Below are 27,981 nucleotides of genomic sequence, written 5' to 3' on the forward strand. Positions count from 1 at the left end.
GCCTGGCAGTGCCTTTCTCCTGGGAAGAAAGACTTTTTTTTTTTATGCACCAGTTTCCTAGTCCAGGGCAAAGCATTGAGCTCTGCTGAGCACATCAGCAGCGGTGAGCAGCGACAGCGCTGGGGTACCTCTTAGTGAGCTCCAGCCATCACTTTGCCAAGTAACTCCTGGGCTTTGCAGGGTTTATCTCTTTATTTATTTAGCATTTAAAATGTTTCTTGAACGCGTGAACCACTTCGGCGTTCCGCGGCTGCCTCTGGCCTGAACCCCTTCCCCTTACGCAGCCCATGCCCTGCGGTGCCTGGAGAGAGGGGGAGTGGGGGGGTGGGTCCCTATGCCGTGCAGCCCCACTCCCACGGCGCACAGCAGGTCGAGGGTTGCGTGTTACTCGTGACAGGCTACACAGACGCCTACCGGCAGCGACCGGTGCCTGGGGGGGGTCCCGTCGGGCCGGGACCGCGGGGCCGGGCCGTGGGCACATGGCTGCGGGCGGGCGCTAGGCCGCGCGCACTACGCTTCCCGGCGGCCTTTGCGAGCGCTGGGCACTCAGCTCCGCCCCATTGGCCAGCGGCGCCCGCGATCTGCGCGGGGATTGGCGGCTGCGCGCGAGCGCCCCGCGCTCTTGCGGGGCCGTGGGCGGAAGTGTGGCTACGGCGGCCGCCGAGGCTCCGCCGTGTAGGGGCTGGCGCGCTGCGTCCCGCCATGTAACGCACCGCTGCCGCCGTTCTACCCGCCCCGGCCGCCGCCTCCGCGCCGCTGCCCTTCGCTGCTCGCCTGGCTCCCCCCCGCCCGGGATGGGGGCCTGGCGCCCGGCCCGCCGGGGGGCAGCCCGGCCATGAAGGGCGGCGGGGGAGCCGCTCTCAGCACCTGCCCGTCGCGACGGGACCGCGACGCCCGAGTACCGGCGGGGCTCCTCCTCGGTGAGTGGGGGCGGCACGGCCCGCCCGCGACGGCCCGGGCACGGCGGGGTGCCTTCCGGGCCGGGAGCGAACGGGCTCCGTCCTGCGCGGGGGAGGAAGCGGAGGGGACCGTGCGGGGGCTGTGTGGAGGCCCGGGGAGGGGGGAACGGGACGCGGGCCGGGGCCAGCGGTCTCGGAAGGGACCGGAGAGGAGGGGACTGGCAGCATCTCCGGGAAGTCGCCGCCTCGGGGGCTTCTTTTTGGCGGTGGTGCGGCGGGACCTCTCCGCGCCTGGCCGGGGGTGTGTTTGCGTGCGGGGGTCGGTCCGGTGCGGGGCTGCGCTGGTGTCAGGGAGCCGCGGGAGGAAAGCGGCGGCGGTGGCGTTGAAAAGGCGGATAACGCGCCCCGGGTCCCTGATCTGCGGGGTGCCCCGCGTCGTTGCTCCGTGCTGGAGCCGCTCTTCGCGCAGGGATGGAGGGGAAGAAGCCTTCCCCAGGGCCCCTCGCTCAGTTTTGGGCTGCCCAGGCCGAGCTGTGCCGGGCAGGAGGCTTTGGCTGGAGGGGTTCCCTTCGAGCCGGTACCGCTGGCTGCTGGCTGAGCCTCCTCTCGGTGCTGCTGGGAGATGGGAGGCTGGGATCGAGTGGTTGGGTTTTTGTTGGTGGGGTGTTTTTTTCCCCCCTCCCTTTTCTCACCCTGCTGCTGTGTCGGTTGTTGTGTTTTTTTTAATCCTTGTGTACTCCTCTCTCTGTGAAACGGGTGGATTCCTCCCCACATCAATAAGGCCACGGAGAAAGTATGCAAATGCTCCCTCTTTATTATTTTGTATGCACGTACACAGACCTGTACCTGGGCCTTAATTCCCCCCCCCATCCTTACCTTTATTTTCACAGCCAAACTTCTTCATCCTCCCCTTCGTGCCGCTGCCTGGGGCGGGAGGGGAGTGGAATCCGAAGTTCTGGCTTCGTGCTGCTGGTGGTGTTGGTTGGTTGGCTTTTTTTTTTGCTGTTGTTGGTTTGTTTTTCAAGCAGCAGCAGCAGCTCCTGAGAAACCCAGGAACGGTTTTGTAGGCGAGCGCTCAGCTCGGTGGGGGCAGGATCTTGTCATTAGCATTTCTTTATCTCCGTCGTGTGCGCGGAGCAAACGCGAGCCCCGCGCCAGGCACAGCCTCCCCGGCAAAGCTGCACGTTCCCGATTGTGATTTGATTTGATTTGATTTGATTGGGATGGTTTTCTTTTATTTTTGCCTCTTTTTTTCCTCCCTCTCCCCCCCCCCCCCCTCCCCTATCTCTCCCCCCCTTCCCTCTCCCTCCCCCCCTTTTTCTTTTGGCAGCCTGTTTATTTTTAGGGTCTCAGCTCCCGTTTGTAGGGAAGAGTTGTTCCATTGTCATAGCAACCAGGCCGAGTGTATTCTAAACATCATTAAAGGAAACCTCCTTTTTTTTTGGTGTGTGTGTTGTGTTGTGTTTTGTTTTGTTTTCTCCCCCTCCTCTTAAATTGAAGAGACTTCCCCTTTCATCCAGTTGGGATCGGCAGAAGCCGTTTTTAGCCTTCTGGGTCGGGGGTTTTTGGCTCCCTGGTGCGCTGACCCCTCGCTGGGCAGCAGCTCTTGGAGGCTGCTTTTACTTTCAGCAGGCACGTTGTGCCTCTTGGAAGCTCGGTTAATCTGCTGTTGGTAAACATTCCCCTCAGCCCATTGTGGTGGCAGATAAGGAGGAAGCAAATGTAATCTGCTTAGAGAAGATCTTCCCTGGAAATAAGTGTTTCTTGGGGTGGTTTTTTTAGGGGCTTACTCGGAAACAATCACATTAGTGTCAGCAGCCAAGGCAGTAACTGATCAAAGGCTTTCCATTTTCTCAGGTCTGCCATTCTCTCTCTTGGTCCTAAAGCTTCCCACTTTTTTTTTTGGTCTCTTACAAAAGGAGAAATAGAGAAGGAACATTCTCATCACGTCTGGACAAGAGGGAATGGATTGAAGCCTGGGGAGGGCAGATTTAGACTTGGAGGTTAGGAAGAAATTCTTGGCAGTGAGGGTGAGGAGGCACTGGCACAGGTTGCCCAGGGAGGCTGTGGATGTCCCCTCCCTGGAGGTGTTCAAGGCCAGGGAGGTTGTGGATGTCCCCTCCCTGGAGGTGTTCAAGGCCAGGCTGGATGAGGTCTTAACCAGCCTGGGGCTGGTGGGAGATGTCCCTACCCACGGCAGGGGGGTTGGAACCGGATGACCTTTAAGGTCCCTTCCAACCCAACCCATTCTATGAAGCCACGAATCAAAAGCACAGAGAAGCAGGCAGACGAGGTCTGCAGTCCCTTCAAGCAGCTCCTCTGGGATGTCAGTCATCCTTAGGCAGGGATGGAGGATCAGAGTGACTGTAGCAGCTGGAGCAAGTCCGTGGACTGTGCTTTGAAGTCGCCTTGCTGGCTGTGCTCAAGCGGAGTTAAGGGTTTCTTTTCCCTCTCAGGGTGTGCTTGTCAAAACCATCTCGGGTAACAAAGCAAGCACCCTCCTCTCTCTCAGGGCTTTTTGTCTCTGCTCCCAGCAGCTTCAGTCTTCAGCCATCAGTATGATGGAATCCTGACGCCCCTCTTCTCCTTCCTGGCTCGTTTGCTCCTGCAGGAAGGTTGGAAAGAGCAGAAAATGCTAAAAAGAAGGAAATAGGAGTTGAAAGCCAAAACAATTTACTCCTAACCCCCCCAAAGTGTTTGCTGACACCTTGATTTCACGTCCAGTGACTGGCATTTCGAGGCAAGATCCCCCCAAATTTATTGCAACACTTGCTTTAAGCCAATAAAAAGAGGGCAAGCCTGGAGTGGGGATTAGGCAATGAAAGCTCTGGAGCTGCTCTTATCGTGAGGACATCCTCCGGCATTTCCTTCCAGGGAGCTTCCTGCCTCGATAACCACAGCTTCTCCTTCAGACACAGCAAGTTGGTTTTCCTGACCACTTTGGAAACAAAGGTGCAGGGAATGCCAGAGCCAAGGGGGAAGATGGGGAATTTATTTCTTGAGGTCTGGGGTGTTGTGGTTTTGGGTTTTTTTTCACCCCCCTTCTTTTCCCTCATTTTAGTATTTATTAAAGAGGCTCTAATTTGATTATTGCTTGGACAGCTGCCAGCCTTTGGAATTGTTTTCTTCCATGGTGTGTTGCAGAGGGAGAAGCCTGCTTCTGCAGTTGCATTCCCTGTGAGTGGTGGCTTTCTTCTCCACCTTTTTTCACCTGCCAGCTACAAAAGGTGGTGGTGGTTCAAGTGCTCTTACAATGCTCTGTGTGCCCTGGGAAGAGAGCTAAACACCCTCCCATGCTTCCCACCAGGCCAGCATCTGGCAGTGGCTCGATGCTGGTACCCTGAGGAGGGTGGATTTGGCCATCCCCCTTGGGCAGAAGGCTAAGATGAATCACAGGCAGAGCCTTCTGAAGGTACTGGTTCAGCCCCAGGAGCTTGGAAACTGCTTGTGAAAGGCTTATTAGTGAAGTGGTTGCTTGATTTGGTGTTGATCACCACTTAATCAGATCCTTCAGCAGCAGCAGCCTTACATCTTTGTCCCCTTATTAAAATGAAAGGAACGGGGCCCCCCTTGATTGATTTCTTCAGTTGCCTGCACAAAGACCCTGAAAAGCTTGAGCTGGGCTTTGAAGTTAACCCTCTTTTGAAGAAGGAGTTGGGTCTGTGACCTCCCAAAGAAAAAAGTCGCCTTCAACCCAACTCTACTTTGTTGTTTTTGTTTGCCTGGAGCAGCCACCAAGGCCTTGCACCCCCAGGAATACTGAGTGCACAATGCTGCAGGGGTTCTGGCCTGCAGATTCCTTCTGGTCACACACCCCATGGCCATCTTAAACTAGTGAGAAGCCATGGCAATGGCTTTGGAGAGTGGTGTCTAAACAGTTCAGCTGTGGGCTTGTGTGGGGTGCTGATTGTGTGGTGCACAGAGCAGGTCTGGCTCTGCTGGAGTGCTTGTGGTAGCGGTAGGACGAGGGGCAGTGGTGTGAAACTGGAGCAGGGCAGATCTGGGCTGGACATCAGGAGGAAGATCTTGGCAATGGGGGGTGGGGGTGGGTGAGGAACTGGAACAGTTGCCCACAGATGTGGTTGAGCCCCCATCCCTGGAGCCATTCAAGATCAGCCTTGCTGTGGCCCTGAGCAGCTTGATCTAGCTGGGGGTGTCCCTGCTGCTGGCTGCAGGGGGGTTGGACAAAGATGAGCTCTGAGGCTTCCTTCCAACCTGATGCAGTCTGTGAAGCTGTGGTGTGAAAACAATCTGCTGCCCTGCACTATGAAGTGTGAGGTCCCCAGGACCATCTCTTGAGTGAGTTCTGCTGCCTTTAATGAAGTGTCTGTGATCTGAGGAGAGGTTTTTCTGTCACCCCTGTGTGTTTGCTTTTGCTGTGTGCCGTTTCCAGAGTCAGCTCTGAGATGTCACTCCTGTGAATACCTGGGCAGCTGGAGCCATGCCACTGAAATAGGTGGTGGCAATGATTTTCCTCCTCACTGCATGGTGTCTGAGATCCTTTTCTTTCCCTTTGCACCATCCTTTGTGGCTGCTGCCAAAGCTGTGGACCTGCCTGCTTTTATCCAGCCCCATCTGCAGAAGTCATCAAGCCTGCAGATGCTTCATGAGAGGCTGTTGGAACAGATGGAGGCTAAAGATGATTTGAGCTGTTCTTGGTGTCGAGTCAAAGGACAGGAAATCTGCCAGAAGACCTTGAGGGGGGTTAGGGCAGACACCATCCCCCCAACCCTTCCTTTGCCACCTCCTTGGGGCCTGGCTGTTGCCTTGCTGGGGCCGTGGTGAGGTGTCCCTCTGCTTTCTGGGCACCGAGGGGTGACCAGCGGGGGCGGGATGGTGGGTTTGTTTTGTGATGCTGGCCAAGGAGAGGTGACCATCTGCCACTTCCTAAAGCCATGCCCTGGTGTCTCCTGTGCCACCCAGGGACTGCAGGCCCTCCTTCCCCAGGAGATGCAAAGCCTTGGGGCTCTGTAATCAAACAGACTGCGCGGAGCACGTCGCGGCAGGAGGAGAAGTCGCCGGAAGAGAGATCTCTATCGCTTGTTCCTGGCTCTTTAGTTTGGGCTTTGTTTGTTGGTTGGTTGGTTGGTGGTTTGGTTGTTTTTTGGTTGGTTGTTGGGTTTTTTTTTTGGGGGGGGGGTTGTGAATTGGAGGCTTTGTGAAGTCAAGGCCTCAAACAGGGCTGCAGCAGCCTCAGAGGGAGCTGCAGCAGCCTCAGAGGGAGCTGCAGCGAGCGGAGAGAGCTCAGGTTTGCCGTGGTTGTATTTAGAGAGCTGCAGCCAAATTCTGTCAGCTCCTCAGTACACTTCAAGGGTCATCTGTAGGCGTCAGAGAAGATCTCAAGACAATAATAGTGCTCTATTTTAGCATGCTCATTGCAGAGTGGAGCTGCCCTCTGCCTCTAGCAACTATTTTTGCCTCCTGCTCCAAGGCTGCCGGAGTGGCAAGGGGCTGCTGTCAGAAGCAGCAGGTTGTTGGTTTGGCTTTGCTTGGTGGTTTTTCTTTGCTTCTCTGCCTAACTCCTTCGTTGTCTCTTGAAATGAGAGCTTCTATTTTTTTTTTGCCTTCCCCCTTCCTCCACCGGCTCTTCAAAGGAAAATAAGCCTCAGCACAAAGCTGGTTTGCAGTGGGGTGCTTGTCGTGATTGGTGTATTCATCTTGAAGAAGCAGCAATCAGGCTGCTCAGCGTTTTCTGCTGCCGGGGAGCTGTGCTGGGAGGTCGGTGCCTTCTCAGGAGAGGAAAATGTAGCTGTGAGTGAGGCTGAAGTGCTGCTCACAGAGCCAGGAGGGGAGCAAGGTCTCACCATGCTCAGTGTACTGCAGGGCAGTGGGTTCCCATCCTCAGCCCTGCTGCTTTTGGGCTCAGTTTCTAATGGGCCTGCAGCGCCTCTGAAGGGTGTGGTGGTTGCTCAGTTCTTCAGTCAACAGGACAAAAGGATCTGCTGAATGCTTTGGAGATGCTTTGGAGTACCTGGCCCTGAAGGGAGCCTCTCCAGTGGCTGTTCCTCCTGTGCCAGGGAAGCTGGAGGTGTTCAGTCAAAAGTGGATGGCACAAGGAGCTTGAGCTGCTGCTCAGCCCCACTCTAGCTGCAAGGCAAAAGGCTCATGAGAGGCATCAACCACCCTCTGCCCCAGGTGCTGAAGAAGGAAGAGCCTTTGTAGCACGTTAGTTGGCTCTGCTTAAACAAAGAGAAGTGCTCTTCTTGCCTGTGCTGGTTTGAGTTTTACATCTTGTGTGATGTTGTTTTGCTTCTGCTCTTTTCCTGGAGAAGCAAGAGTTCTTTGATGTATTCTTGTGCCATATCAAAGCAGCTTAATGAAAACAGCTCAGTGAGGTGTCTTGACTCATGAGACAATGGTGTCTCCTCCTTTCCCAGTTACAGCCTTCTTCTGCCCTCTGAAGGGGCAAGATCCACCTCTGCACCCCTAGCTATGGCCACTCTGAGAGTTATTTTCTGGCCTTCCCCTTTGCCAGTGTATAATCTTCAGAAGAAATTCTACTCCCAGCTCCATGGAAGGATCTCTCCATCCTTTCCTTGATAAAGAGGGACATTCATCCCCTCCTGTGCAGCATAACCACTCCCAAGTGCTCTCTCTTCCTGTTCTGTGACAGCCAAGGAATAAGTAGAACTTCTCTACCCTGTTGCTAGTGTCTCCAAGAGATGGCTTCTTAAAGCAGAGGGTGCTGAGGGTATCCTCAATCAATTAAGTCCTAGATACAACCTGAAAGGGAGCTACTGGGTAGAGTCCATTGAAGGCTACCAAGATGCTGAGGGGCCTGGAGCATCCCTGTGAGGAGGAAAGGCCCTGGGGCTGTCAAGCCAGAGCTAAAGGGTGGGGGGGGCAAGAGGATGGGGCTAGTGATACCCAGGGACAGGACAAGGGGAAGTGGGCACAATCTGGAACCCAGGAGGTTTCATTTGAGGAGGAAAAGTCCTTTGGTGTGAGGGTGCTGGAGGCCTGGAGCAGGCTGCCCAGAGAGGTTGTGGAGTTGTCTCTTCTGGAGAGATTCCAAAGCCTGCCCTGGCCACTGTGATCCTGGGCAAGCTGCTGTGGGTGCCCTGGATGATCTCCAGAGGTCCCTTCCAGTCCACACCATACTGGGTTCTGTGAAATGCCAGAAACAGTCAGGAGTACCTTGATCAATGCAACCCTGCCCTGCAGTCTGGGGGAAGGAGCCTTCCAAAGCTGCAGCATTGAACTCATTTCTTTGGGTAACTGCTCCTCGCCTCAGAGCCCCTCTCTGGGAAAGGGAGCTGTGTAAAAGATCTCTTCTGCCTGTCATCATTTTGGTCACTCCTTGTGTACCCTTGGACACTGTGCTGTCACAATGCTGGGCTGTCAGCTTTGGGCATCTCCCCACTCCATCCCCAAAAGTCCAACACCAGCAGCCTGAGGCCTGACCCAGATGATCTCTTCTGTTTGAGCTGATGGGGGGCGAGTCCTCCACACCCATGGGTGCTTGTCACAGCAACAGCTGTGTTTGCCCACCTTAATGATTTTTTTGGTGTTGATGCCAAGACCTCTGAGATCATCAAGCCCAACCTTCTACCCACCACCTCCATGACCACTAGAGCACGTCCCCAAAGCTTGCAGGAATCGCTGAGCTTCGAGAGCGCAGCGAGGAGAAGCAAACCCCCCCCCCCCCAAAGGATGCCACTGAAATGCTGGGGATGAAAACCTGCAGGGAAAATATTTAGGAGGAGGGTTAAAAAAGAGAAAGGCCAGGAGGAAAAAAAAAAAAGCCTTTGCCACTCCAAAATTCTGCTGCTAATCTAATCCTTGCTGTGATTGCCTCCTGTTGCATCAGTCAGTGCTGTTTGGTGCAGAGCTGCTTCTGAGCTGTGGGTAAATGCAGCGTGGGAATAATCACTCAAACTTGATTTATTTATTTTATTCCCCCCCCCCCCCCAGCACTCTTCTTCCCCCCCTCCCCCCTGTTCTTTCTCTGTTAACACATCAGTGGTATTGACAGCTCTGCAGAATGGGGGAGCTGAGCCCTTCTGTCTACGCAGCACCCCGTGCGTGTGCATCATCCTGACAGGATAATGAGCTGCTGCTTGTGCTGCTCTGCAGCCTGCCTGCCTTCTGCCTTCTCACAGTATCACCAAGGTTGGAAGAGACCTCAAAGCTCAGTGAGTCCAACCTGGCACCACAGACCTCCTGACTAAACCACGGCACCAAGTGCCACGTCCAATCCCCTCTTGAACACCTCCAGGGATGGGGACTCCACCACCTCCCTGGGCAGCACATCCCAATGGCCAACAGCTCTCTCTGGGAAGAACTTTCTCCTCACCTCCAGTCTAAACTTCTCCTGGCACAGCTTGAGACTGTGTCCTCTTGTTCTGGTGCTGGTTGCTTGGGAGAAGAGACCAACCCCTTCCTGGCTACTACAGCCTCCCTTCAGGGAGTTGGAGAGAGCAATGAGGTCTCCCCTGAGCCTCTTCTTCTCCAGGCTGAACAATCCCAGCTCCCTCAGCCTCTCCTCCCAGGGCTGTGCTCCAGACCCCTCCCCAGCTTTGTTGCCCTTCTCTGGACACCTTCCAGCAGCTCAACATCTTTCCTGACCTGAGGAGCCCAGAACTGGACACAGGACTCAAGGTGCAGCCTAACCAATGCAGAGTACAGGGCAGGATGACCTCCCTGCTCCTGCTGGCCACACTGTTCCTGATGCAAGCCAGGATGCCCTTGGCCTCCTTGGCCACCTGGGCACACTGCTGGCTCATGTTTAGGCAGCTGTCAATCAGCACCCCCAGGTCCCTCTCTGTTTGGGAGCTCTCAGCCACTCTGACCCCAGATCCCCCAGCTGCCTGGCTGGGTTGGCAGTGGTGTGGCCAGCGGGAGCAGGGAAGGGGTTGTGGCCCTGTGAGGGTCAGTCTGGGGCCCCTGACTCCCAAGAAGGATGATGAGGAGGAGCTGGAGTGTGGCCAGAGGAGGGCAACAAAGCTGGGGAAGGGTTTGGAGAACAGTGCTGGGAAGGGAGCTGGGGGTGTTGAGCCTGGGGAGAAGGAGGCTGAGGGGAGACCTCATTGCCCTCTACAGCTCCCTGAAAGGAGGCTGGAGCCAGATGGGAGTTGGTCTCTTTTCCCTGCTATTAGGCAAGAGAATGAGAGGAAATGACTTCAAGTGGCAGCAGGGGAAGATTAAGTTGGAGAGTAGGAAAAATTCCTTCACTCAAAGAGTGGTCAGGGATTGGAGTCCCCATCCCTGGAGGTGCTCAAAAACTGTGTGGCCGTGGCACCTGCGGCCATGGTTTGGTGGCCACGGTGGTGGGGTTGGGTTGCTGGTTGGACTCCACCACCTTAGAGCTCTTTTCCAACCCAAACAATTCTGTGCTGCTCTGAGGTGTCAGTGGCCAATATGAATGCAGGTCAGAGGAGAGCTGCTGGGTGAGTTTTCATGTGGTTCCCATCGGGGGGAAGAGTCTCCAAGCACCTCCTTGGAGCAGCTGATCGTTTCTTAGAGTACCAAGCAATTAATGTGGGCAAGCAGGGAGCTGCATGCAGCCAGTAATTAGCGAGGAAAGCACCTTAGGCCAGCAGAACAAGGTGCTGGTGTGGGTGTCCTGCCCTTTGAGATGGTTGCTTTTAATTGCAGCAATTTAACTGCTTGGATGGAGGGAAGGAGTGAGCTGGGAGGCTGCCATTGGGCAAGGGAGCCTTCAAAAGAGCTGAAATGCAACCGATGGGCTCTGCCCAAGAAAGTACCTGCCGCGGGGCACCTTATTTACATGAGAATGGGTAGTCCTGTGAGCTGTCAGCAGTAATCCTCTCACAGGGCTGACTAAATGCTGAGGCTCTGACATCTAGACCGTTCTCTTCCTTATATAGGACTGGCTAAGTGCTGGGCAGTAATGAGATTGGAATAAAAGGCTTTGGTGAGGAAGAGGAGCTGGCAAGGCCCAGCTGAACCTTACACTTCTCCAGATTCAAGCAGTGCAGAGCCTGGGTCCTAGAGTTCAGGGCTTCACAGATTGCAGTGGGTTGGAAGAGGCCTTCAAAAGTCATCCTGTGCAACCCCCCTGCAGGCAGCAGGGACACCTCCAGCTGGAGCAGGCTGCCCAGGGCCACAGCAAGGCTGATCCTGAATGGCTCCAGGCATGGGGCCTCAACCACATCCCTGGCCAGTGTCTCATCATCCTCAGTGTGAAGATGCCCAACCTAAATCTCCCTTGCTCCAGTTTCAAAGCTGTGCCCCTTGTCCTCTTGCTACAAGTCCCTCCCCAGCCTTCCTGTAGATCCCCTTCAGATACTGAAATGTAGCTCTCAAGGTCTCCCTGGAGCCTTCTCTTCTCCAGACTCAGCAGCCCTAACTCCCTCAGCCTGTCCTCACAGCAGAGGTTCTCCAGCCCTCTGATCATCTTTGTGGCCTCCTCTGGACCTGCCCCATCAGGTCTCTTTGTCTCTTGTGTTGGGGAGGTCCCACAGCTGGGCACAGCACCTCCAGGTGAGGTCTCAGCAGATCAGAGAGGCAGAATCCCCTCTCTCTTTTGCTGTTCTGGAGCTTTGGGTTGTGAATGGTGTTTGGTCTCTTGAGCTGTGGGCTCAGTGAGATGGAAACCCCCTTGAGTTTTGCCTTCATTCTATGGGAAAGAAAAGGGTGGGGAGGGAAAGGGAATCTAGCAGCTAACAGATAGCAAAACCTCCTGAGTGTAATTCATCAGGATGGATCTTCTTCCAGAGTGGTTGGGTTTGTTTTTCTTTCATTGGAAGCTGTTTGAGCTGCATGAAGAGAAGCTTGTCTCTCCTGGAATAAGAGAATCCATGTGGGATAGTGAATTAATAGAATTTGCTCTGGTTTCATTCACAGTGCATCTGATACTTCCCTTGTGCAGGCAGGGTTGTTAAAGGCTCTGCTTCACAATCTCTGTGTGGTGTAGTCAGATGTGGTCAAGGAGAATCATCCCCTCTGCTGCTCTCTGCCTGGCCTTGAGCATCTCATCCTTTGCCAGCTTCAGTGCTTGAAAACCAGGGGGTAGGACAAGAAGGGCTGAAGTTGTGCCAGGGGAGGTTTAGGTTGGATAGAAGGAAAAACTTCAGGACTGCAGGGGTGGTCAGGGCTTGGCACAGGCTGCCCAGGGCACAGGCTGCTGGAGGGTAGAGAGGCTCTGCAGAGGGACCTGGACAGGCTGGACAGATGGGCAGAGTCCAACGGCAGGAGATTGAACACATCCAAGTGCCAGGTTCTGCACATCGGCCACAGCAACCCCAGGCAGTGCTACAGGCTGGGGTCAGAGTGGCTGGAGAGCAGCCAGGCAGAGAGGGACCTGGGGGTACTGGTCGATGGTAGGCTGAACATGAGCCTGCAGTGTGCCCAGGCAGCCAAGAGGGCCAATGGCATCCTGGCCTGCATCAGGAACAGTGTGGCCAGCAGGAGCAGGGAGCTCATTCTGCCCCTGTACACTGCACTGGTTAGGCCACACCTCGAGTCCTGTGTCCAGTTCTGGGCCCCTCAGTTGAGGAAGGAGGTTGACTTGCTGGAACGAGTCCAGAGAAGGGCAACAAAGTTGGTGAGGGGCTTGGAACACAGCCCTGGGAGGAGAGGCTGAGGGAGCTGTGGTTGCTTAGCCTGGAGAAGAGGAGACTCAGGAGTGACCTCATTGCTCTCTACAACTACCTGAAGGGGGGTTGTAAACAGGCAGAGGTTGGTCTCTTCTCCCAGGCAGCCAGCACCAGAACAAGAGGACACAGTCTCAAGCTGCACCAGGGGAGGTTTAGGCTGGAGGTCAGGAGGAAGTTTTACACAGAGAGAGTGATTGCCCATTGGGATGTGCTGCCTGGGGAGGTGGTGGAGTCCCCATCCCTGGAGGTGTTCAGGAGGAGACTTGACAGGGTGCTTGGTGCCATGGGTTAGTTGGTTGGGTGGTGTTGGATGATAGGTTGGACGTGATGATCTTGAAGGTCTCTTCCAACCTGGTCTGGTCTGGTCTATTCTATTCTATTCTATTCTATTCTATTCTATTCTATTCTATTCTATTCTATTCTATTCTATTCTATTCTATTCTATTCTATTCTATTCTATTCTATTCTATTCTATTCTATTCTATTCTATTCTATCCTTTGCCAGCTTCAGTGCTTGAAAACCGGGGGGTAGGACAAGAAGGGCTGAAGTTGTGCCAGGGGAGGTTTAGGTTGGATAGAAGGAAAAACTTCAGGACTGCAGGGGTGGTCAGGGCTTGGCACAGGCTGCCCAGGGAGGTGGTGGAGTCCCCATCCCTGGAGGTGTTGCAAGAAATGTTGTGGATGTGGTGCTTCAGGGCAGAGTTTGGTGGTCATGGGTGTTGGAGTATGGTTGGGCTTGATGATCTTCCAACCCTTGGGTCATTTCCAACCTTAATGGCTCTGTGATTCTATGAAGTGCAGGAATCAGCTGGAAGATGCCAGTCCTAGGAAGTCTCAGCCTAAATGATGTGGGAAGGACACAGCAGGAATCAAGAGGAGAGCAAAGGCAGCATTTCACAGATTGACAGAAGGGGTTGGGTTGGAAGGGACCTCAAAGATCACCCAGTTCCAACCCCCCTGCCATGGGCAGGGACACCTCCCACCAGCCCAGGTTGCTCCAAGCTTCATCCAACCTGGTCTTGAACAGCTCCAGGGTGGGGCAGCCACAACCTCCCTGGGCAGCCTGTGCCTCGAGCTGCAAAGTGGGGAGGGCTTCATGGCCACTCAGAAATGATTCCTTCTCCTGAGATCCCAGACATTGGAGCCCCAAGATTCAACTCCATCAGTGCCTCACCACACTTGTCAATGCTGCTGAGGACTCAGCACTCAGATCCCATGTCTCTCAAATCTCCAGGCAAGCCTGCTGGATCCTCCCTGGGCAACCTGTTCCAGTGCCTCCCCACCCTCACTGTCAATCATTTTGCTAATAATTGGAAGTCATTTCCCTCCCTTCCCTCCCTTCCCTCCCTTCCCTCCCTTCCCTCCCTTCCCTCCCTTCCCTCCCTTCCCTCCCTTCCCTCCCTTCCCTCCCTTCCCTCCCTTCCCTCCCTTCCCTCCCTTCCCTCCCTTCCCTCCCTTCCCTCCCTTCCCTCCCTTCCCTCCCTTCCCTCCCTTCCCTCCCTTCCCTCCCTTCCCTCCCTTCCCTCCCTTCCCTCCCTTCCCTCCCTTCCCTCCCTTCCCTCCCTTCCCTCCCTTCCCTCCCTTCCCTCATGTATTTATGTTTACTCCCTCGGGGAAGGCAGGGATGAAATCTGGAAGAGAAAAGGAGGTTGGGAAGAGCGGAGGCTGAGGGTTGGTGGCAAGGTTCTGCTTCCCAAGAGGTGGTAGAAATGTGACTTGGGGGAAGTGTCGAGTTATTCTGCACTGGCACCTTCAGAGAGCTGCTGCAGCTGAGCTCTGGTTTGGTCAAGATGCTGAGGTTGGAGGTGGGTGTGGGGGGAAGGAAGGAGGTGGCGAGTGGGTGGCTTCATTTTCACCTGGGTGCCACCTGAGCTCTTTCTCCAGAGTGGGTGAAGACGGAACAACTTGGAAACATCTTATTGATCCCTTTTCATTTTCACTTTGCTTTGGGGTTGGGTGGATTTTTTTTGGGGGGGGGGGGGGTGGGGTGGGGGGAGAGTGACTCACTGCAACTTACCCAAAGTGACCTGATTTAGTTAAATGAGGCTAAATATAACCCCCTGTGCAAAGTACTGACATGTGGGAGGAGACGCCAGCAGTTGGCTCTCAGCCTCCCTGTTCTGCAGGGAACAGCTTTTCACGACTGGTGACTAATAATTTTTTTACTCTGGGTGGCTTTGGAAAGAGCATCTCTGCTCCAGCCTCCCCTCCTTCCTCTCCCCTCCTCCCCCCCCTTTTCCCTTCTAGGGCAGAGGCGACCGAATGCCTGGTGCTTAATCCCCCTCGCTTTTGTGTTCTGCCTTTCTGACTTGCAGCTTACTGCTATGGACAGTGCTATCACCCTGTGGCAGTTCCTCCTCCAGCTCCTCCAAGAGCCTCAGAACAAGAATATCATCTGTTGGACCTCCAACGACGGGGAGTTCAAACTGCTGCAGGCAGAGGAGGTGGCCAGGCTCTGGGGGATCCGCAAGAACAAGCCCAATATGAACTATGACAAACTCAGCCGGGCTCTCAGATACTATTATGTGAAGGTAACAACGTCTCTAAATCCACCTCCAATCCTTAGCCACCCTAATGAGCTTTGTTTCCTTTTTCATTCCCCTCCAGGGGGTAGGTGCCTCTCCTGCCTGCCAGGATTAAGTGAGGTGTGCTGGGCTGTCTTTCCAGGGGGTGTTCATATCCCTTCGTTGGTGCTGTGTTTCCTCCCCGCTGCTTAGTTCAGGAGGTTCTTAGCCAGCTCTGTGCAAAGGGTTCTCTCTGGTTTGTGCCTTTGGGAGCACCAGTCTTGGAGCGCTCATCCTCACCCCCCAAAATAAGAGCCCTTGGAAGAGTTAGAAACCTTCTGCAGGTAGCACTCCTTGAGTGCTGATCCTCACCCCCCAAAATAAGAGCCCTTGCAAGGGTTAAAAACCTTCTGCTGGTAGCACTCCTTGAGTGCTGATCCTCACCCCCTAAAATAAGAGCCCTTGCAAGGGTTAGAAACCTTCTGCAGGTAGCACTCCTTGAGTGCTGATCTTCACCCTCCAAAATAAGAGCCTTTGCAAGGGTTAAAAACCTTGGAGCACTAATCCTCACCTCCAAAATCTGAACCTTTGCAAGGGTTAAAAACCTTCTGCTAATAACAATCTTTGAGCACTGATCCTCACCCCCCCCAAATCTGAACCCTTGCAAGGGTTAAAAGCCTTCTGCTGGTAGCAGTCTTAGAGCACTGATCCTCACTCCCCCAAATCTGAATGCTTGCAAGGGTTAAAATAACCTTTACTGATAGCAATCTGTGAGCACTGATCCTCACCCCCAAATCTGAACCCTTGCAAGGGTTAAAAACCTTCTGCTGGCAGCAGTCTTAGAGCACTGATCCTCACCCCCCCAAATCTGAACCCTTGCAAGGGTTAAAATAACCTTTGCTGGTAGCAATCTTTGAGCACTGATCCTCACCCCCCAAATAAGAGCCCTTGCAAGGGTTAAAAACCTTCTGCTGGCAGCAGTCTTAGAGCACTGATCCTCACCCCCCCCCAAATCTGAACCCTTGCAAGGGTTAAAAACCTTGGAGCACTGATCCTCACCCCCAAATCTGAACCCTTGCAAGGGTTAAAAGCCTTCTGCTGGTAGCAGTCTTAGAGCACTGATCCTCAGCCCCCCCAAACCTGAACCCTTGCAAGGGTTAAAATAACCTTTGCTGATAGCAATCTTTGAGCACTAATCCTCACCCCCCAAATCTGAACCCTTGCTAGGGTTAAAAACCTTCTGCTGGTAGCAATCTGTGAGCACTGATCCTCATCCCCAAATCTGAACCCTTGCAAGGGTTAAAATCCTCAACACTCCACTTTAAGCAACAGGATGATGATGAGGAGGAGGAGGAGAAGGAGGAGGAGATGGTGAATGTTGCACCACCTCGAGATCTCTTCTGCAGTTGTCCCTGGGAAGGGAGATCAAAATGAGGATTTTCAGGGAAGCAGCACCGAGGGAAGGGTTTGTTCCCCCATGCATCCAGACTTGCTCTCTTCATGTGGTCAGCAAGTTTAGCCCAGCAGAGGAAGGTGCCCCTCTTGCACAGCTGCTCCCCCCTCATAATGTGGGAGAGCCTCTCCTAGCTAGTGTCCAAAAGTGGAACTGGAACCCCGGGGTGGGATTCCTGCCTTCCATTCCAATCAACCATCTACCCCAGGACCGTTCTTGGGTGGGGGGTGCAGGAGAGAAAATAAAGCTCCTGAGGAACCTGCCAGTTGGTAGGAGGTGGTCTTTGGCTTGGGGCTTTGTTAGCAGGTAGCAAGCAACCTGACTTGGCCCTGTGACACCTCACCAATGATGCTGATTGTCCACTAAGCTGAGAACCTTCTTAGCTCCGAACCGTGCCTGGCATTTCGCTTAGGAGCCAAACAAGTCTGACAGCTGCTGTTTGGTGGTATTGAAATAGCTGATTAGCCTGAGTTCTGCTGACTAGTTCAGCTGCTGGCTTTTCTTTTCTTATCATCTCCTTGAGAGCAAAGGTGGATTGGATTTGAAATATCAACTCTCAGGCCTCCCAGCTGCGGTTCTGCCGAGGTTCTCCTCTTAGCCTACGCTGAAGGCAGCCAAGGCAGTGATCGCTGATGGAGGTAATGGGAGAGGTTTCTCTCTTTCTTTCTTAGCTGATGGTTTGAAATGCATTAGGGAGTTTCAAGGCTATTGTTTGGTATTTTGAAGGTCAGGTTAAACTCCCCTGGTTCACTGCTCTGCCTGGGAGCCCTGGAAATGCTACTTTGGGAGCCCAAAGCGAGCCGCGAGGACGCGGTGTGGGTTTTAAACCGGGAAGGCAGAAGAAACCATTCCTGAGGAGAGCTTACAGACTGTTTCCTCAGTCTATTTTAGGCAGTGTTTGGAGGAAGAAAATGAATCTGAAGAAGGTCTAAATATATATATCTTTTTTTTCCCTTCTATCTCCTTACCCCCACAGAATATCATTAAGAAAGTGAACGGGAAGAAGTTTGTCTACAAGTTCGTCTCTTACCCGGAGATCCTGAACATGGATCCGCTGGTGGTGGGCAGGCTGGAAGGGGACCCCGAGATGTCTGGCTTTGCAGAAGTCAGCAGTGCTCCAAAGGAGGTGGAGAATGGTGGGAAGGAGAAGCCTCAGCCCTGTGCAAAGTCCTCCAGCCGCAATGACTACATCCACTCAGGCCTGTACTCCTCCTTCACCCTCAACTCCCTCAACTCCTCCAGCGTCAAACTCTTCAGGTCCATCAAGATCGAGAATCCGGCTGAGAAACTGACAGAGAAGAAGCCTGCTCAGGAGCCGACCCCCTCTGTCATCAAGTTTGTCACCATGCCCTCCAAAAAGCCTCCCTCTGCCCCCCTGGTCTCTACCACTTCAGCCATCTCTGCCACTTCCACTGCTTCTGCCACCTCCACCGCGCCCTCCCTTCCCATGGGATCGGATGAGACTCTGCAGACCTTGGAGACCCTCGTGCTGCCCAAGCTAACTGTCCCTGAAGCTCCAGCACCTTTGCCAAACTTAACCACCAGCTTCACCCCAACCCCCCCCATCTCCTCAGTCTCTCCTACTCTGCAAGTTCCCTCCACGCCCCCATCGCCCCCCCTGAGCTCCAACCCCGACCTGGACATTGACACGGACATCGAGTCCGTGGCATCTCAGCAGCTGGAGCAGGCTCAGAGCCTCCAGCATCAGTCCCCAGAGCCCAAAGAGCAGGATTCATCTGTGCTGGAGAAGGAATTTGCCAACCACCTCTCCAGATCTAAAAAACCCAAAGGGCTGGAGTTGGCTCCCACTTTGGTCATCACAGGCAGCGATCCAAGTCCCCTGGGGATTCTGAGCCCTTCTCTCCCAACTGCTTCTCTTACTCCAGCACTTTTCTCTCAGGTAACCTCCTTCCCTTCCCCTTGAGTTGGGCTTTGGGTTGGGTTGGGGTTTTTTTGTGTGCTAACAATAGGAGTTCTGCTGCATGTTAAAACAGGAAGGGAAGTTGGAAATGGGAGCAGCAGCTTGTATTTGGAGTTCTGGACCTCAGGATGTCACTCCCTTTGCTGCTTGCTTGGGGATTCTTTGTGGTGTTCTGGGTTTGGTTTTTTTTTTGATGCAACTGAATTTGTAGACAACAGAATTAGTTTTCTTCACAGCCAGGGTTAGCTTCCACCCCAAAGTGTGCCCAGGTGTGGTGGCTGAGCTCTGCCTGTCTGTACAGTGGCAGCATGAAGAGGCAGAACCCAAACCAGCAGCAGCAGGGATCCTCTCTAGATCTTGCCAGGGTGATAGAGAATCATTTCCAACCCCCTGAACCTTGCCTTTACCCCTCAGGCTGATTCTGGAAATGCTTGAAAAGGAGAGAGCCATGGAGGTGTCTGCTGAGCAGCTTAGGTGGTTTAGTTTGATCCTGTGGGCACTGACTTCAGGCCAGAGTATGGAGACTCATCCTGGTCTATAGTAAGCTGAACATGAGCCAGCAGTGTGCCCAGGTGGCCAAGAAGGCCAAGGGCATCCTGGCCTCCAGCAGGAGCAGGGAGGTCATTGTGCCCTGTGCTCAGCACTGCTGAGGCCACACCTTGAGTCCTGTGTCCAGTCCTGGGCTCCTCAGGTTAGGAAAGATGTTGAGCTGCTGGAAGGTGTCCAGAGAAGGGCAACAAAGCTGGGGAGGGGTCTGGAGCACAGCCCTGGGAGGAGAGGCTGAGGGAGCTGGGGTTGCTTAGCCTGCAGAAGAGGAGGCTCAGGGGAGACCTCATTGCTCTCTCCAACTCCCTGAAGGGAGATTGTAGCCAGGTGGGGGTTGGTCTCTTCTCCCAGGCAAGCAGCAGCAGAACAAGAGGACACAGTCTCAAGCTGTGCCAGGGGAGGTTTAGGCTGGAGGTAAAGAAGAAGTTCTTCATAGAAAGAAGCCCTTGGGATGTGCTGCCCAGGGAGGTGGTGGAGTCCCCATCCCTGGAGGTGTTTAGGAGGAGCCTGGATGAGGCCCTTGGTGCCATGGTTTAGCTGATCAGATGGTGCTGGGTGATAGGTTGGACTGGAGGATCTCAAAGGTCTCTTCCAACCTGGTTAATTCTGTTCTATTCAGAACAGCTGCTTAATGTGGTGGTTAACTTTGTGTGGGAAAGGAAAGCTTCTCTGCCTCATGTAAACATTGGGAGAGAACTGAATCCAGCTCTCCTCTTCCTCTCTTCTCCATGTATTCAATCTCTTTCCTGTCAGGAATGGGTGAGAGTGTGAGGAAGCTGCTGAGTGGAAACTCAAATGGCTGAAGACAGGGTGGGAGGGGAAGAAAAATCCTTTGGAGTTGCTCTTTCTGGCAGCCTTTGGAATGTTTGGCTGTTGGAGCACCTAGAACATTCAAAAGCACAGAATGGGAGGGGCTGGAAGGGACCTCTGGAGATCACCCAGTCCAACCCCCCTGCCAAGGCAGGGTCACCCAGGGAAGGTCACCCAGGGACACATCCAGGTGGGTTTGAATCTCTCCAGAGATGGAGACTCCACCATCTCTCTTGGCAGCCTTCTCCAGGGCTCCAGCACCCTTAAAGTTCCTCCTCATGTTTGGATGGAACTCCTGATGTTCGTGCTCATTGCCCCTTGCCCTGTCACTGGAGACTGAATGGAGCCTGGCCCCATCCTCCTGTCACCCACCCTTTAAATACTGATCAGATCCCCCCCTCAGGCTTCTCTCCAGACTAAACAGCCCCAATTCTCTTGGTCTCTCCTCATCACAGAGCTGTTCCAGTCCCCTCAGCATCTTTGTAGCCCTTTGCTCTACCCTCTCCAGCAAAATTGAACCAGGGAGCCCAGACCTGGAGCCAGTACTGCAGAACTACATCCAGAAGCTGGGTGTAAATGTCCCTTGTTGTGGCTTAACAGTGCCAGTGTCACCCAGCCTCTGGGTGTGCCCAGCCTCAGAGGCTGAGCTTTCCAAAGCCACTCACAGATGCTGTGGGCTGAATTGCAGGAGGAGCTGCTGGGCTCTGGGTTGCAGTGGGATTTGGCAGTGAATGGGAAAAGAGGCCAATGGCTCAGCAAAAGGGGAAGCAGAGCTGGATGGCTGCTGCTGTGGTGGGGGTTGGAGGGAGGAGGAGGGAATGGGAGTTCCTGGAATTTGGACCCAGCCCTCTGCAGCTGTAGGAGCTGAGCTGATTGTGGCTGGCTTGGATTTTCATGTGCTGTGTGTTCCACTCTCAGTGCTGCTTTCACCCTGCTGACCATCTCCTTGTGTTTTGCAGACTCCCATCTTGCTGACCCCAAGCCCCTTGCTCTCCAGCATCCACTTCTGGAGTACCCTCAGCCCAGTTGCTCCTCTCAGTCCTGCCAGGTTGCAAGGTGCTAACACACTCTTTCAGGTAAGCTCCAGCAGCATTAGTCAATCCCTCTGGGCTTTACAGAGCCTCCCTCAGCAGAGCTGCCAGAATCAACCCAAACAGCTGACAGAGAGGCAAAGTAGTGATCTCTTTCCCCCCCCCCCCCTCCCCCCTTCTCCATCCCCTGTGTTAGCTTTTGAGAGCTTTAATTGTAGTGTTTACTGAGTTTTATTTAAGTCTGGTGTAAATGTTGATGTTCCAGAGATGCTCTGTGTTACTAACAGTCTGTTCTGTGCTCAGAGATTGACTTTTTTATAGGCCTGTGCTTCCTGTCAACCTTTTTGGTGGCAGGGCAAGAGAGGAAATGCTGCCTCTTTGGTCAAAAAACAACCTCACCTCAAATCCTGCCTCCAGTTCTGGTGTTCCCAGCATAAGGACACAGAGCTGTTGGGAGAGAGTCCAGAGGAGGCCACAAAGATGATCCAAGGGCTGGAGCAGCTCTGCTGTGAGGCCAGGCTGAGGGAGCTGGGGGTGTGCAGCCTGGAGGAGGCTCCAGGGGAACCTTAGAGCTGCCTTCCAGTACCTGAAGGCATCCTACAGGAAGGCTGCAGAGGGACTTGATGATCTTTGAGGTCTCTTCCAACCTTGGTGATACTGTGTGTGACTTGCCCTGAGGGTGTCTAGAGACAGGGCAAGGGGGAATGGAGTCTTCCAAGCTGGTATCCATTTTTCCTTGTCTTGTTACTGTGCACCACCAAAAAGAGCTTGGCCCTCTCCACCTGCGCCCCAGCCCTCAGACATTGGTCAGCTCCCCTCTCAGCCTTCTCTTCTCCAGACTGAACAGCCCCAGGGCTCTCAGTCTCTCAAGTCCCCTGATTCTCTGCTACCTGCACAGCTAGGAGAGGAGCAGCACCGTTACAATGACCTCTCCCTTAACCATTGCTTTGTTCTGTCTCTCAGTTTCCATCAGTGCTGAACAGTCATGGCCCATTTACTCTGTCTGGACTGGATGGACCTTCAACCCCTGGCCCATTTTCCCCTGATCTACAGAAGACATAGCACATGATCTCCTGGGAAGGACATCTTGGCAAGCCAAGGGGAAGGATGTGAACACTTCTCTTGAGCCCCCCTTTTGTAACCGAGCAGTTTCTAGCTCCACAAAGGTTCTCCACAATCCTTGGGGGGTTTTGCCCTTCCCTCTCCCTCCTAAAACACACAAAAAGCTTCTTTTTTTTGGGGGGGTAGGGGGCAAAATTCCCCCCTTCCCCCCCTCCCCCCCCCCCACTTTTTGTTGTTGTTGGAAGACCCAGCTTGGGAATGTTTATGCAAAGGCCTTAATGGGAGCTGAAGCTCCACCATCTCTTCCCTTCCCTCCTCAGTTTGGAAGACTTCAAAGGAGTTTTTGGTTGGGGTTGCAGTACCTGAGTCTGCACTGACTGCAGCCAAAATGGTATCAGGGAAGTCTTTTGTTGTTTTCTCTCCCTCTCTCTGACTTTTGGAAAACCCTCTCTGCTCTTCTGCTTCCTGTGCTTTGCAAGAAGGGGGAAAAAAATAAACCCCAACCCAACAACCCCTCCACCCCCCCCCCACCCCCACCCAAACCTAATCCTGATTGAAGCTGGCATTCCAGGAAATGCTTGGGAAAGGGGGTGTGTGCACTCAGCTTTGCCTTGGGGGCTCCAGAACTTCTGCAGCAGCCAAGCAGCCTGCATCTTTGCTGCTGGAAAAAGCAAGCAAGCAGCCAAGCCACCTTTTTGTCTTTCTGCAGGGAGAAGTTTTCTCAAGGGGTGTTCAGTGGTTGTGTTACTGAGAGACAATTTGGCTATGGTGGTGTTAGAGCAGCAGCAGCAGCCCAGCCCCTCAGAGGAGCAGTCTTGGCAAGGCTCTTCTGGATGCTTCCCTGCCCCTCCTTTTGGTGAGGAGGCCACGAGCTGACCGGGGGGGATTGGTTCCTTTTCAGTTCTCAGTGAGTTTGAATGCTGAAGTCCAAACATTTCTTGTGCCAGAGACCTGTTACAAAAGCCCTTGTGTAACCTCACTGCTGGATGAGCAGGGTGGTGGATTTTTAACCTGTCTGTGTTTGGTGAGGTTGCTGCCTGATGCTGAAGGTTTGGACCCCCCAGTGGGTGAGAAGAATGAGGTCTGAGCATTAACTTCCTTGCTCTTTTCCCACGGTGGAAGGTGGAGGAGCTCCTCTTCTGCCAGCTCTGAGCTCAAGTTTGGCATTAATGCTGTTGCCTTTTTAATTTGAGGAAGCACTCAGCCCCCCAATCAGTTAGGCTCAGACCCAAGGTAGGCTCAGACCCAAAATCAGTTAGGCTCAGTGTTTACAGCCACCTGAGAGGGGCACCCCCACACCCCAAGCTCACTGTAAATTTGCACTTGCATTCCTTTTCCTTGGTGGCCCTGTGTGCATGGATCAGCAGAGGATTGGTCCTCAGCCACTTTGAAACACTGATGGAATGAAATTTGCAGTTTGATTTGTACTTCTCTTTTCCTCTGACAACTCAGGAGGCCTTTTAGGAGGAATGAGGGAAGAGAGGCTCTGCTCTCATGGCTCCTCAGAGGCTTGGGTGTCTTGGGTCTGTCGGTGGTGTGTCCTTCCACTGTGGGCAGCTGATGTCAGGCAGCAACTTCTCATCTCTTTGCTACTGCATGCATTGAGTTGGTGACATTAAGAGGATCTCCTCCATGAGCTGTACAGCTGGAGACCATCTCCTGGGGCATTCCCCACTGGCTGTCTTCAAAGTCTTGAGGAGCAGAGGAGGATTGCACCTCTCCCAGCACGAGGAGCTGACAGTCTGTGCTGTATATACTGCACCTGCCCTGTGGAGAAGTGGTGAACTCCAAACTTCCCAGAGTGTTCCTTCTGCCACTCCTGCAGACTCTGAATTCACTTTTAAAGCATCTGACAGTACCCAAGACTTCACTTAGAGCAGTGGCATTGTCCTTCTACCTTCTACTGTTGAAATCCAGAGACCACTTAGTGTGTTCCTGACGTGAACCCCAGGCAGGTGGACGTAGGGGAGTTGCTTTTGGGGCATTTTGGGGGGGGTTGGGGTCTTGGGTTTTTCTTCATCCCAAAAAGTCCCCTGCCTGGTGGGAGGTGGGAGAAGAAGCTTCTGCCTCCTTTAGGTGGGAAGCAGGGGAGTGAGCTCCTGGAGTGAACTGTCTTCCTGCAGTTAGGTCAGAGGCATGATGCTTTGTGTTTGTTCAGACATCAGCAGAGGCAGGAGGAAAAAACTTCCTGTGCCAGCAGCTCTTAAAGTGACAAATGTGCAATATTTGACCTCTTAGGAATTTTCCCTCTCCTTTTTTTTTGTTTTTTTACTTATTAATTATTATTGACTGCAGAAATCAAGCTGCAGGTCAGAACTGAGAGCAGGCAGCTGGAATTTTCCTGGTGTGCAGGATGGCTTAGGGGTCTGCTCTAGAAAATTCCCTGTAGCTAGATAGGAATAGCAGCACTTTGAATGGTTGATTTAGGGTGGGCCAGCTTTGGGCCCTAAGGTTGGGCCAATTTTATGCCCTAGGTTGGGCCAGCCTTGGGCCCTAGGTTGGGCCAGCCTTGGGCCCTAGGTTGGGCCAGCCTTGGGCCCTAGGTTGGGCCAGCCATGGGCCCTAGGTTGGGCCAGCTTTGGGCCCTAGATTGGGCTAGGATTGGGCCCTAGATTGGGCCAATTTTATGCCCTAGGTTGGTCCAGCCTTGGGCCCTAAGGTTGGTCCAGCCTTGGGCCCTAGGTTGGGCTAGGATTGGGCCCTAGATTGGGCCAATTTTATGCCCTAGGTTGGGCCAACTTTGGGCCCTAAGGTTGGGCTAGGATTGGGCCCTAGGTTGGGCCAATTTTATGCCCTAGGTTGGTCCAGCCTTGGGCCCTAGGTTGGGCTAGGATTGTGCCCTAGGTTGGGCCAACTTTGGGCCCTAAGGTTGGGCTAGGATTGGGCCCTAGGTTGGCCACTTTCATGCCCACCAGATGGGTGGACTTGAGAGCAACCTTGCAGACTAGGAGCAGAGTTGACAGACAACAAACAAAGCACTAAAGATTTGCAATCTAATTGCTTCCCCTTTCCTCATCCCCTATGGAGAAAAGCCAAGTTTGTTTGTGTAGAAGTCATGTGTGTGTATGTGTGTGTGGTGCACAGGATGCACTTAGCTCATTGTAAACTTGATCACTTTCAGCACAGGTATGCAAAGAGAAGCAAGGGCTGGCGCAGCTTCTCCGCCTGGTTTCCTGCTCCTCTCCAAGCAGCTCCCTGAGATTGCACTGCCCCAAGGGAACGGCCTCAAGCTGCAGCAGGGTAGGGTTAGGCTGAGCATTAGGAAGGTTCATTCTGTTTGTCTCACTGTAAGCAGCTCAGCCTCAAGCTGCAGCAGGGTAGGGTTAGGCTGAGCATTAGGAAGGTTCATTCTGTTTGTCTCAGTGAAAGGGCAGCTCAGCCTCAAGCTGCAGCAGGGTAGGGTTAGGCTGAGCATTGGGAAGGTTCATTCTGTCTCACTGTAAGAGCAGCTCAGCCTCAAGGTGCAGCAGGGTAGGGCTAGGCTGAGCATTAGGAAGGTTCATTTTGTCTCACTGTAAGCAGCTCAGCCTCAAGCTGCAGCAGGGTAGGGTTAGGCTGAGCATTGGGAAGGTTCATTTTGTCTCACTGTAAGAGCAGCTCAGCCTCAAGCTGCAGCAGGGTAGGGTTAGGCTGAGCATTAGGAAGGTTCATTTTGGCTCACTGTAAGAGCAGCTCAGCCTGAAGCTGCAGCAGGGTAGGGTTAGGCTGAGCATTGGGAAGGTTCATTTTGTCTCACTGGAAGGGCAGCTAAGCCCTGGGACAGGCTGCCCAGGGAAGTGGTGGAGTCACCATCCCTGGAGGGAGGTTGTTTAGGTGCTTAGTGGTGAACTTAGCAGAGCAGTTGGACCTGGGGATCTCTTTCCCAGCCCATGAAAGGGTTGCTGATCCACATTTGCTTGCAGAGAGAGAGAGGGCTGCTGGGAAGCTGCAGTGTGTGTGTGTGTGTGAGTGTGTATGCTGGATTCAGCCTGGAAATCCCCAGCTTCCTGCCAGATAGGCTGAGATGTTTTGCTTCTTGAGCACCTGCCTAGGACAACAAAAAGCTCCTGATCTCAGGAGGCAGCTGGGGAAGCAGGGTAGGGGTGGGGGGGTGGGGAGGAGAGGGAGAGGAGCAGCTTGCTCGCTTTTTCTCCATGACAACGTTCAGGTCACTTAAGGTAATACTCCCTTGTATATATGCTGCCTCATTAAACACAGATTAGCTAACAAGTGTCTAAGTGCCAGCTCGCTTGGATCCCGTTCCTGACTGGAGCTCAGCGTCCCTCTGACTTCTCGGAGCTTGGGTTCTGCCACTCGCTGATGATTTCAACTCGCCGGCTACCAGCAGCAGTTCGCAGCTCGTTGCAGCTCTTCGTTTAGGGGAGGGAAGGCTGGGGGTGGGGGGATGGTGGGAGGGGGGGAGGGAGGGAAGGGGGGGAGGTTAATTTAGGCTCTCTTTTTCACTTAGCAGCCTGTAACGTGGGGTGTTTAGTAGAGTGTCGGTTCCGAGTTACCGCAGCCTCGCAGAAGCCTCTCGCTCCGGTTCGTGTCGCCATGGTCTCGTTGGATGCTTTTGATTAACCTTTGCATTGGTGAATTCAGTAGGTGGTGGTGGTAGAATTAGGCTGGATGAGCATGGTCTTGCTTCTGGAAACCTCTTGTCTTGTTTTGTTAGGTGTCACTGCTGCTGTGTAGTAGCTGCTGCAGGGTGAAGCCAGCTTGCCGCCGCTGCCGCCGCCTGTGCTACCTCCGGTGCTTCGCTTGGAGCTCCTGAGCTCTGGGGATGCTACCAGCACCACATGGTGCTGGCAGAGGCAGTTCCAGGGGAAGCAGAAACGTGTTCCATGCACCCTCAGGGTTATGGAACCAGACTTGCTCTGCCTTAGCCCTGTTCCAGGGGCTGTGATCCTACTCGTCAGGGGATGGAGAAAAGCTGGGTTGGTGTCTTTTCAGCTTTACCTTAGCAGCAGCTTCAGCCTAGCTCCTTGTTTCAGCAGTTGATCTGCAGCAGTGAGGGCTGGATTGTGTTTGCTATGCACTGCCTCTGGCACATTCAAGTTGCTAAAATCCCTTGAGTTTGAGGAGCTGTTGTTTTAACTTGGAGCAGCTGAGGGCTTCTCAGTCTCCAGGCGGTGTGGCAGAGCCTGCGCCTGCGGTAGGAGAGAGGCTTTGGCTGCTCAGTGGTTTGTTCAGGGCAATCCCTCCCTCTGCTGTGTTTTCAAACCTCAGATTTCTGGCAACTAGACTTATGGGTGTGTTTTTTTTCCCCCCTTGGGTTGAAAATGTTTGTTGTAAGCACAGGGAAGGCTGCTTTGTGTCCAGCCCTTCCCTTCCCCCGCTTGCCGAGGTGCATCCCTCCTGGCTCTGCCTGTCACAGGAGAGCTTCTGCAGGCTGAGATGGGATGGAGGAGCTGCTCTGGCACATGGGTGCAGCCCCTCAGGTGAGCACAGGCACAGAGTTCTGCTCCTCTCCTGTAGCATTTTCCCAGTGCCAGGTCAGGGCCAGGCTGTTGGCTCCCCCTGGTTTGTTCATGTGTTGGTTTCTTTCCAGTTACCTTTTGCTGCTGTTTTATAGCAAACCTTTTTGGGTGTGTACTTATGTTTTACTACACAATTCAGCCTCTTCCATCCTTTCTTTTTGATGCCTGTTTGTTTACAAGACACATCTCAGTGCTGTAGCAAGAGGCTGCCTTGGTATTGCCAGCAGTGCAAATTCAAACTGCAGCAGCAGTAGTTAAGGAGCACTGGCAAAGCTCACAGGGAGTTGAAACCTTGATGTTTAAATTCTGGCTGTCCAGAACAACCTTCTTCTGCCCTTCTGGGGCACAGACATCACCTCCTGGCCTCTGAGGTCGTGGGGGATGGAGAGTTCTCTTTGGGTTTAATGATCACAGAGCATGGTGTGTTGCAACCAGCCAGGGACCCACAGGATCAGGTGAGTGGAGAAGCCATTAGGGCTGCAGCTGTGCTGCTTAGGAGCCACTCAGGATGGTTTCATGAGGGTTAGGATGTGATGCCTAAGCAGGAATCTTCATGCTTTGATTAAACTTTAATTAAACAGTAATTGGCAATGGCTGCTGCTGAGCCCTGAGCTGCTGCCAGCAGATCTGCCTGATGTGGAGGCCCTGGGCTATGGGCATCAAGTGGTTCACTTGTGACAGGCTGGAGCTGAGCTGCTGAAATCAGAGGCTGGCAGAGGCAGATGGAAAGAGGAG

General features: G+C 53.6%; 1 protein-coding gene across 1 annotated transcript; it reads left to right on the forward strand.

Moving 5' to 3' along the window:
* The first annotated feature begins 667 nt into the window (after nucleotides 1-667).
* ELK4 (ETS transcription factor ELK4) lies at nucleotides 668-26,157 on the forward strand. Its single transcript, XM_068159660.1, has 5 exons — nucleotides 668-920; nucleotides 14,776-14,991; nucleotides 17,394-18,317; nucleotides 20,654-20,770; nucleotides 21,689-26,157. The coding sequence occupies exons 2-5, from the start codon at nucleotides 14,785-14,787 to the stop codon at nucleotides 21,785-21,787; spliced, it is 1,347 nt and encodes a 448-aa protein (XP_068015761.1). The 5' UTR covers nucleotides 668-920; nucleotides 14,776-14,784; the 3' UTR covers nucleotides 21,788-26,157.
* Nucleotides 26,158-27,981: the final 1,824 nt, after the last annotated feature.

The sequence above is a fragment of the Melanerpes formicivorus genome, unplaced genomic scaffold (assembly GCF_026170545.1).
Source record: "Melanerpes formicivorus ecotype bairdi unplaced genomic scaffold, bMelFor1.0.p_v2 SCAF_46, whole genome shotgun sequence".
NCBI classification, from domain to species: Eukaryota; Metazoa; Chordata; class Aves; order Piciformes; family Picidae; genus Melanerpes; species Melanerpes formicivorus.

Bases quoted from the DNA above. Each gene is read 5' to 3' on its own strand.
- ELK4 (XM_068159660.1), top strand. From the start codon at position 14,785: ATGGACAGTGCTATCACCCTGTGGCAGTTCCTCCTCCAGCTCCTCCAA. The intron at 18,318-20,653 runs GTAACCTCCTTC...TGTGTTTTGCAG, and splicing joins CTCCAGCACTTTTCTCTCAG to ACTCCCATCTTGCTGACCCC. The intron at 20,771-21,688 runs GTAAGCTCCAGC...TCTGTCTCTCAG, and splicing joins GTGCTAACACACTCTTTCAG to TTTCCATCAGTGCTGAACAG.